Source organism: Danio rerio, chromosome 14 (assembly GCF_052040795.2).
Source record: "Danio rerio strain M-AB ecotype USA chromosome 14, GRCz13ab, whole genome shotgun sequence".
NCBI classification, from domain to species: domain Eukaryota; kingdom Metazoa; phylum Chordata; class Actinopteri; order Cypriniformes; family Danionidae; genus Danio; species Danio rerio.
The window spans coordinates 47,457,589-47,467,505 of NC_141034.1; the positions used below are offsets into that span (position 1 = coordinate 47,457,589).

Below are 9,917 nucleotides of genomic sequence, written 5' to 3' on the forward strand. Positions count from 1 at the left end.
ATTAAATTGTGGGTCAAAGTGACTCACAAAAAAAAAAAAAAAAAAAAAAGAAAGAAAAAAAATTCACACAAATTAATTCTGAAAATCTCACTTAATAAGAATCATTAAAATAAAATACTATCAAATAAATGGAAAAAATATATAAATGCATGAATCAATAACATATCAATATTCCTATGCATATTTAAATATCAATTAACAATACACCTCTGTAAGAATCAGCTCTTTGGTTTAAATCATGTTTAAACTTTGGGGATTCGAATCAAAGATTCGAACATGATTCACATAGAATTATTTAAAGCTTACACTCAACTTTAGTATTTGTCCAGCAAATAGAACGTTTAGTGTAAAGCAATTCTGTATTATATTATTACGTGGCCAACAATAACAATATAAAAACAGTATCTAATTATTTAATGAGCAAGGTAGCAGTATCTGAAGCTGAGGCATTAACTTATAAAGCACACAACACATCAACACGGATCTTAAAACGAAACAAAAGTTTATTGCTACTCTATAACACAAAGTACTAATCTACGTAAAACAAACAAATGCACATACATACACACACGCACAAGCAGTTTGAGGAGAGTTTTGACTGAGTGGATTCAACTACTAGCCTTTGCTAAGTTCTTAGCATTGTAACCTGAGAGAAACCATAAAAGCAGAGAATTTCGCTATTCTTTACTACTTAAACATAATTCACACCAGAGTCAGCAATGGATAGAAACCTTGTTTGTGCTACTTGCGTTCTGATGTAATTTGGTTTCCTCGACTGGTCCAAAGGGAAATCCCGGCGAAGCTGATTGGTCAGCGTAGCAACTTCAGTGACGTGATGGAGTTCCCTTGTCGGTGAAGAGGGGTTTCCTTAGTCGGTTGCTAGGGATACGGATGTTGGACAAGGCGGCGTTCGAAGTCCTTCCTGGGTTCCTGTAGTTAGGATGAGTTTCAGAGTTTGGATGTGTTGACCCGATGGCTTGTTGTTGAAGCGGTTGCACAAGCAGATCGGGGGTCGAGCCGGCAGCAAGTGAAGGTCGCGGTCTGCTCCGTGATGTAACGAGGCTTCCGGCGAGGCGATGTAACGGCCACAGCACGAGAAGAGCGACGTCCGGGCAGCGACGGCGGTGACGACTGGCAAAGATGACCGGCATAAGACGACGATGAAATTCCTTTGTTCAAAGTTTTATAGGCTTTGGTAGAGGCTGGGTCTACACAATGCTTGTCCAATCAGATAAGGTGCGGGGTGGAGTCACACCCCAATTCTGCCCTCTAGGAGGCCGGGTTGACACCTGGTGTGGGTGCTGCTTTGATAGCATAGTGGTTAAAATAAAGTCTTATAACGTCAACACTTTTCATAGTATGGTTTCTTCATATAAACCAATGCATTTAAAATGTTCCTAGCTTTCAATCGATACCAAACAAAGTATTTCACAAACATTCTGTAGATTTCATTTGTCACTGAGGGCTATTACTCAAGAACTATCTATAACAGTTTTGTTAAACACATGGAACATGTACACACAAAAACCTACAGAAACATAAAGTAAACATACATTACTCAAATAAACTGTTTTACTTAAATGTCCATTAAACTTTGGAAGCGTTTCTGATCGCTTCTGTGTCTGCCTGAGAATGTGTATTCCTTGCAGACGCCAAAGGACAAGCGAACCAAAAGGTACTTCTCAAAAACCGGTTTGGTGGGTTTTTGATTGTAGAGCCTCTTATTGTTTTAGGGTGTAGAGTTAATTAACACGCAACTGTGATGTTGACTGGCTAGGTATCCTGTGGATTTGCCTTTTGCTGGGTGCCTGTGGATTGCTTTGAAAATGAAATCAATCTCAGACTCGTAGGCACCAACCAATCTTTTAAGGATAACATGGTCTGTGGCTTGTTCGGTTCTGGAACGATCCGTTGACTCACTACATCCCCCATTTGGATGGTGATGTTCCTGGCATGAACATCGGCAGACACTGGAACAAGAGGCATAGGTAGAGAGAGAACAGACACACAAGACACAAACCACATTTCCATTCCATAGACTGAGTTCTGGTGCAGGTTTTAGCTTAAATTGTTCGTGTTAGGAACACAAGGTGTAGTGTAACATTGCCTGAAATAATTCAAATTTAGTTATTTAGCTAGTTAACTTCATTGCAAGTATGGAGTGGCGCTAGCTTCAACTTAAATAAGCAATAATTCTGCAGCAATTGTCACTAATTTGGGAGAAGGAGTCAATCCTACTTTTAGGCCCTTTGCATGAATTTGCAGGAGTTCCCTGTAGAGGGGACTGGAACTGCAAATTAGTTAGGGAGAGAGAGAGAAAGGAAATGAAGGGGCACAGTGATGCAACAAAACAAGGTAGGTTAAAAACCAGCAAAACAGTGTTGCAAATGTGGAGTGGATCCTCTCTACTAGAAGTTGTTCTAGCAGTGCTGTAGAGGAAAAAGTATTAGTGTTGTGTTTAACTAGGTGTTTCCCTAGAATGTCAAAGGTTATATTAGTGTGAAGAGGGTAGAACAGTTGATCTGTGTCAAGTTGTGGTCCTCCCCCATTTGTTGTTCAATGATGATGGAGCTGTCAAATGTTCATCTAGTAACGGAGGTAGCGGAGTTTGGCATGGGTCAGGAAGGGTTTCAGGACTGAACTGAGGTTTGTCGGAGGAGTGGCAGACGACCAGAACGGCACTTTTGGAAACCTGAGGGTTTTCACCTGCAAGTGTTTGTTGGTTCAGGTGGTTGTTGCTTCTCCGCTCGGCAACTAGTCAGGCTGAATCTGCTTTTTCCTTTTCCCGTTTCCTGTCCTCCTCTATGCATTTGAGAAACTCTTTCATCATCAATTTCACCAGTTCTTGAGGGTTAAATCCCGGTGGGGCATTTTCCTCTTGCTGGGATTGAGTCTGAGCGTTGTCAGGGTGGAAGTTTTTGGAGTACCTTCGTTGACTCCTTGGACTTGATGATCCAGGGTTTTGATGTCTTCCCTTAGATGGTGACCAGCTTTTGTTTGACCCCCATTGGTTTCTTTCCTGGTGGTGTTCAGGTGAGCGTCGTTGTCCACGCGGTCCATCCCAGTGACTGTTCCTCTGTTTGAATCTTGTGTCAGCATAGGAGTTCCGTTGTCTATTGGACGGAGACGCATTCCACGCTGGGGATAGTGGTCTCACGCTGTTTGGGCGTTGGGCACCCTCTAGTGCCAGTTCTGGATTCTGGGTGTTAAAGTCAAGAACTTTTGCAGTTTTAGTGTTCTTCTCTAACACCATCTTTTGTTTGTCGTGGGCTTTCTGTGTCAAATCTCGCAATTGTTGGATGCTCATTGTTCGTGGGCATGCGAGTACTCCGAGATGTTGGCTTACTGCAGGATGGAGGTTTCTCAGGAAGAGAATCTTAAAGTTCAGGTCTTCTTCCATATTCGGTTCGTTGCGAGTTCCGAAAAAGGCTTGCCTGAGTCGGTTGTAGTAAGCATGTGGGGACTCGTTGCGAGCTTGTTTTGTCTCCAGAGCACCTAACAGTCCTTGATCTGATTCAGGGTTTGCAAACTCTCTGATGAGGGCTTCTTGGAGCAAGCGGTAATCGTTCTTTACCCGAGCCGGTTGTCGGTCCAGGAAGCTGCGCACCTCAGTGCTGGATGTGGCTCGAAGCAAATACAGTCTTTCTTTATCAGAGACATTGGGTCTCATTTCCAGATGGAAATCAATGTCTTGCAAATAAGCGTGGACCTCCAACCCACCTGACACACTTGGAGTAAACTTGCCAATGTTTCTGGCCAGCTTGTCAAGGTCTTTAAGGTCCAGACTGTATGACGATCTGTGACTGGCTATCACAGGCTCTCGTCGCTGTGGGGTAAGGTAAGGCTCTTCAGAAGGTGTTGGCGAAGATCTTCGGCATGGTTTCTCACCTCTTTCAATAGGTGAGAGCTCAGGGACAGGGGATCCTGTCCTGATTGGCAGGGGCGAGGCTGGTGCACATCTTGTCTTTGGAGGTTCATAGCGCAGTGCATAAGCATGCCTGAGTTCACTGGCAGACTCCTCTTTGATGTCATCCACTTCCTGCATTAGTCTGTCGATCTCATGTCTTGCTTCGCTCAGGTGAGTTTCAAGGGCTTTGATTCTGGCCTTCTTGTCTCTTAAGTCCACCTTCGCTTCTTTCAGTAGTTGTTCAGCGTAATCTAGCTTGTTAGCGACGTCAGCGTGGTCTGCTCTGGCTTGTTCTCTTTGTTCTGTGATGGCTGTTAGGGCTTCTTGTAGTTTATCGATCTCCTCTGTGGTACCTTCATCCACCTCATTTGGTTGTTGAAGACGTTCCTGAGCCTCTAGCTCTAGCTGCTCGGTGCGGGCTTGCAGGCGTGTCAGCTTGTGTTGGAGTTGGGAGGCGTGTTTGTCACTCAATTTGAGGGTGGCTATGAGTGTGTGACTCAAAGTACCAGTGATTTTGGCCAGCTCCTTGTGGTTGAAGCTTTGACTTGGGTCTTGCTTCATGATGCTGTCTATGTTCTCATCCAATTGGTTTTGCGTCAGGGGCTGCAGTGTTTCGGCAGCTTTAGGGATGAGACTGCCTGTTACAACGCTCAGCCATGTTTCCAGGTCCTTCCAGTGGCCAACAGGATCTTTGGAGTGAGCCATGTTTTGCGGCGGGGGGAGGACTTAGGATTTTAACTGACACAGACCTTGAAGAGAGATAGAGAGGAGAAAGAAAAAAAACAAGGTAGAACAATGCAAACAGAAAAGGAGAAATGTTAATGTGCAATGTTAAGTGTGTACTAATGTTGAGTTAAGTGTGGTTCTCTGGAACTGTGGCCCTCTGGTGGGTACGCGTGTCTAACTGGTAGTCTCTGTGGAAAGAGTCAGTAGCACAGACACAGTGAGAGAACAAAGAAAACAAAAGTGATAAGGAGACTAAGGAGTAGGGTGAAAATCTGTAGTTTCCACTTTCCTAGAGAGAGAGAGTTCCTTTAGCTTTTGTTAAATATAAAAATAAGATTTCTAAATACCAGGACTGAAGTTGCTATTAACTTTCTTCTGAAGTGACAGAAAGTAGGACAACAATAACAGTATTGGCTTCTGAATAGGATTGACTCCGTACACCAAATAAATTGTTTCTGGATGCGTGTTTAGAATTGGATCTAACGACGCCTATCTTCTTGGTGACCTGATGAGTGAGAAAGGAGGGGTGAGATCAGAAAATTTTAACAATTAAAAGTGTTCAAGTGTCCCAAACATCTATTAAATGTTTCTAAAATTCTCTGCTTTTTGACTCTCACAAGCACAATCCTTAAACCAGCATCAATAGTCTAGTTAAAAGAAGATAGTTAGTAGAGAGAGAGAACAAAGGAGTTAGTTTTCTCTTAGCATTAGGTGTATTTAGGATGTCAAAGCGGTGGCGCTGTTGAGTTGACACTACAAGAAGTGTTGGTTTTATTGTGTTATATAGTAACCGCTTAGCCTACGTAGTAGAAAAATCTGAATTTTCCTTTTGAAGTTTGGCTAATTGGAGGGCTCCACTAGATGAAAAGACTAAATTCAAATTTTAATTGAACTTAACTTTAAACCTGTAAAGAAGTAATAACTTTTATAAATTATCATTAAGATTGATAAGAACACTTATGACTAAATTAAATTATTAATTATTGCTAAAATGATAACGCCATGCATAAATTAACCATTAATGAAATTAAAATTTCAAAACAATGAAGTTGGTTAGAGTAACATTTAATGCAGTTTATCATTAAATTAAACAATTATAATTTATTTAATCAGTGAGTCTTATCCGTATAAATCAACAGTCATAGGAAATGGGTGTTCCTAGATGTTGATGAATGGAAAATTTATACTTGAATAGGTCAGAGAGCATTAATTTATATTCATGAAAACAAAACTATAATTCATCACTAATAAAACCAACAGCTTATGTGAGTTCAAACTGATCAAATTCAACAGGCCAGGTACAGCAGGAAAAAAAAATAAAATGAAATAAAATGATGGTGATTAAACTCAGCAGTTAGATTGTGCACACTTTGATTAACTTTGCGTTTGTTAACTTTTCCAAGGTGAGTAAAGAGAAATAACTGAGATGCAAGAGTTATTTCAAACATCAGCCATACAATGCATTTAAGACCACTAAATGCTACGTGCTATCTATTAGCCTTCGCTGCTACTGGAAATGCATAGACTTCAATGCAAACGCGTTAGCGTTAGTTTAGCTTAGCTTCTCGCTATGCTCATTGTTTACAATTCAAGCTGGCGCTGGCGGACTGCACATGCGCGCTTGAATGTAATTCCGGCAAGTCTCTCTGTACTTCCGGACCAAGGTTGCTGCTATGGCAACGACCACAAAGTGGAATAATAGCAAATTTCACAGTATCACTTGAGATGACGGCGCATCTCACACTGTTCAAGCAAAAAGCACTAGTTAGATTTTATATCTTAACAGTACTGAACCATCTCAACTCATGAAAGTGAGACAAAATTAAATCAACAGGATTTCTGAGATTAATACAAATCGTGACAGAGATATGGGGGATCTCAGCACTCTGTGTTAAGTCTGTGTAGACTGCAAACACATCCGTGGAATCAAACCACAATTTCAATTGATCAATTTCAAAACTTCTCCTATAAACTACGCTAGGCAGCTGTCTCTGAGCTCCGCGTTTTAAATAATTTACTAAGTATTAGCAAATTACAGGGCAACAAGAATTTAGTTAGCTATGCTAAATCAGTTACCAGGAGAAAACACAGTTGAGTTTCCATCCGGGAATCGCGGCGTACGAAATCATACTGTGAAGGCCTTATATAACGTTATGAGATAAGCACAAAGGAATACGCTTTGTCTTTCTCTACATGCGCTTTAGAGCGGCTTACAGTGTGTCTCGGCGGACAACTTAAATGAAGTTTTACTTTCTTAACAACACTAAATGCAGTCAAGCAATAAAACAAAAGGTACCACAATGAAATTGTGCAGTAGCAAAACTTTTGTTCCCTCTAATCTATTCTTTCCGGACAAAAATAGAAAAGATTAACAACGTGATTTCTGGGTTTTGTGCTTTAAAAGTTAGATCTGCTTGCCCGCATTCTCCACCACTATGTAAGAATCAGCTCTTTGGTTTAAATCATGTTTAAACTTTGGGGATTCGAATCAAAGATTCGAACATGATTCACATAGAATTATTTAAAGCTTACACTCAACTTTAGTATTTGTCCAGCAAATAGAACGTTTAGTGTAAAGCAATTCTGTATTATATTATTACATGGCCAACAATATAAAAACAGTATCTAATTATTTAATGAGCAAGGTAGCAGTATCTGAAGCTGAGGCATTAACTTATAAAGCACACAACACATCAACACGGATCTTAAAACGAAACAAAAGTTTATTGCTACTCTATAACACAAAGTACTAATCTACGTAAAACAAACAAATGCACATACATACACACACGCACAAGCAGTTTGAGGAGAGTTTTGACTGAGTGGATTCAACTACTAGCCTTTGCTAAGTTCTTAGCATTGTAACCTGAGAGAAACCATAAAAGCAGAGAATTTCGCTATTCTTTACTACTTAAACATAATTCACACCAGAGTCAGCAATGGATAGAAACCTTGTTTGTGCTACTTGCGTTCTGATGTAATTTGGTTTCCTCGACTGGTCCAAAGGGAAATCCCGGCGAAGCTGATTGGTCAGCGTAGCAACTTCAGTGACGTGATGGAGTTCCCTTGTCGGTGAAGAGGGGTTTCCTTAGTCGGTTGCTAGGGATACGGATGTTGGACAAGGCGGCGTTCGAAGTCCTTCCTGGGTTCCTGTAGTTAGGATGAGTTTCAGAGTTTGGATGTGTTGACCCGATGGCTTGTTGTTGAAGCGGTTGCACAAGCAGATCGGGGGTCGAGCCGGCAGCAAGTGAAGGTCGCGGTCTGCTCCGTGATGTAACGAGGCTTCCGGCGAGGCGATGTAACGGCCACAGCACGAGAAGAGCGACGTCCGGGCAGCGACGGCGGTGACGACTGGCAAAGATGACCGGCATAAGACGACGATGAAATTCCTTTGTTCAAAGTTTTATAGGCTTTGGTAGAGGCTGGGTCTACACAATGCTTGTCCAATCAGATAAGGTGCGGGGTGGAGTCACACCCCAATTCTGCCCTCTAGGAGGCCGGGTTGACACCTGGTGTGGGTGCTGCTTTGATAGCATAGTGGTTAAAATAAAGTCTTATAACGTCAACACTTTTCATAGTATGGTTTCTTCATATAAACCAATGCATTTAAAATGTTCCTAGCTTTCAATCGATACCAAACAAAGTATTTCACAAACATTCTGTAGATTTCATTTGTCACTGAGGGCTATTACTCAAGAACTATCTATAACAGTTTTGTTAAACACATGGAACATGTACACACAAAAACCTACAGAAACATAAAGTAAACATACATTACTCAAATAAACTGTTTTACTTAAATGTCCATTAAACTTTGGAAGCGTTTCTGATCGCTTCTGTGTCTGCCTGAGAATGTGTATTCCTTGCAGACGCCAAAGGACAAGCGAACCAAAAGGTACTTCTCAAAAACCGGTTTGGTGGGTTTTTGATTGTAGAGCCTCTTATTGTTTTAGGGTGTAGAGTTAATTAACACGCAACTGTGATGTTGACTGGCTAGGTATCCTGTGGATTTGCCTTTTGCTGGGTGCCTGTGGATTGCTTTGAAAATGAAATCAATCTCAGACTCGTAGGCACCAACCAATCTTTTAAGGATAACATGGTCTGTGGCTTGTTCGGTTCTGGAACGATCCGTTGACTCACTACACCTCCTTCCCCATCTCTCTCTCTGAACACACTTGTTATTTTTTGGTTTACCCTTTTGAACTGAACTGGCATGGAAAAGGAATTCTTGGTAAGTTGCCAGCAAAATTAACATGTCTAACATATGCATGAGCTGATAAAAAATGTCAGCCATAAATACACAGAGAATTACTTTGGATAAAAGGATCTGTCAAAATACATTAATGTAAAGGAAATCACTCTAAGCCTGTCTTGCAGCACTGAATGTTGTATGTGTTAGACCCAGAGATCTGTACTATTTTTCTATATTATTGTATCATTTGTATTGAAATATATAGTTATTGTTATTTGTTACAGCATTTGATTTGTACATTTTATCTACATGAAGTTTATGTTAACTAATGCTTATGTCATATAAGCAACCAGTAAAAAAAAGACAAAAAAAGGAGGAAGGCTCTTGATGGTAGACAGTCTTTTGAGCCTTCTACGAAATCATACTTATATTGAAACTTGGAAAAATGTAAATAGTTCTTACGTTTGTTTTCTGATTTTTGTGGTATCCTGACAAATGAAAAGTAAATTGTTACATTGCAAGTTTGTGGTTTTACGCGTCAAATCCTTTTCCATAGGCCGAGTCCCTATGGAAATGTTGGAGAACTGGGAGGAATAGATCAACATTACAGTGAGCATCTTCATGATCATAAATATGAAAAAACGAATGATTAATTAGAGTTTCAAACAATGCAGACATTGACATAGGGTAAATGAGGGTTTAGGTGATAAATGTAGGTAATATCCAATGCCTGGGAAGCTACTCTGAAACTGTTGACTTGTACTTTCAAACCACACTTTTAAAAAGTAGCTAGCTACACTACAAGCTACCTAAGTATTTACATTGAAGCATTTTTCCCACAAAGGCATACATTACAAAAAAAGCTAATAAATACTAATTTAAAGCTAAACCTAATCATTTAAACAGTGCAATACAATTATGATGCTGATGTGTTATTGCTAATATCGAGCTTTTCAGACTGTCAATAGTCAAAACAGCTAAAAATTGTAAATTAGATTCAGCACACAGTATGAAAAATTCAAAACAAATGGCAAGCGGCTAAATTTTCATAATAAAAGTATTGAAGTCCTCACATTTTGACTAAAATACTGA

The 9,917-nt window shown here is 40.4% G+C and overlaps 1 protein-coding gene across 3 annotated transcripts; it reads right to left on the bottom strand.

Moving 5' to 3' along the window:
* Positions 1-485: 485 nt before the first annotated feature.
* LOC141377581 (uncharacterized) lies at positions 486-8,009 on the bottom strand. Of its 3 annotated transcripts, XM_087282063.1 has the most exons (3): positions 7,585-8,009; positions 4,981-5,138; positions 486-4,821 (listed from the first exon to the last, which is right to left on the bottom strand). In XM_087282063.1, the coding sequence occupies exon 3, from the start codon at positions 4,610-4,612 to the stop codon at positions 2,759-2,761; it is 1,854 nt and encodes a 617-aa protein (XP_087138189.1). In that variant the 5' UTR covers positions 4,613-4,821; positions 4,981-5,138; positions 7,585-8,009; the 3' UTR covers positions 486-2,758. The 3 variants fall into 3 exon arrangements, with proteins under 3 accessions (XP_087138189.1, XP_087138188.1, XP_087138190.1); XM_087282062.1 differs by having other exon boundaries at positions 486-5,138; XM_087282064.1 differs by having other exon boundaries at positions 4,981-8,009.
* Positions 8,010-9,917: the final 1,908 nt, after the last annotated feature.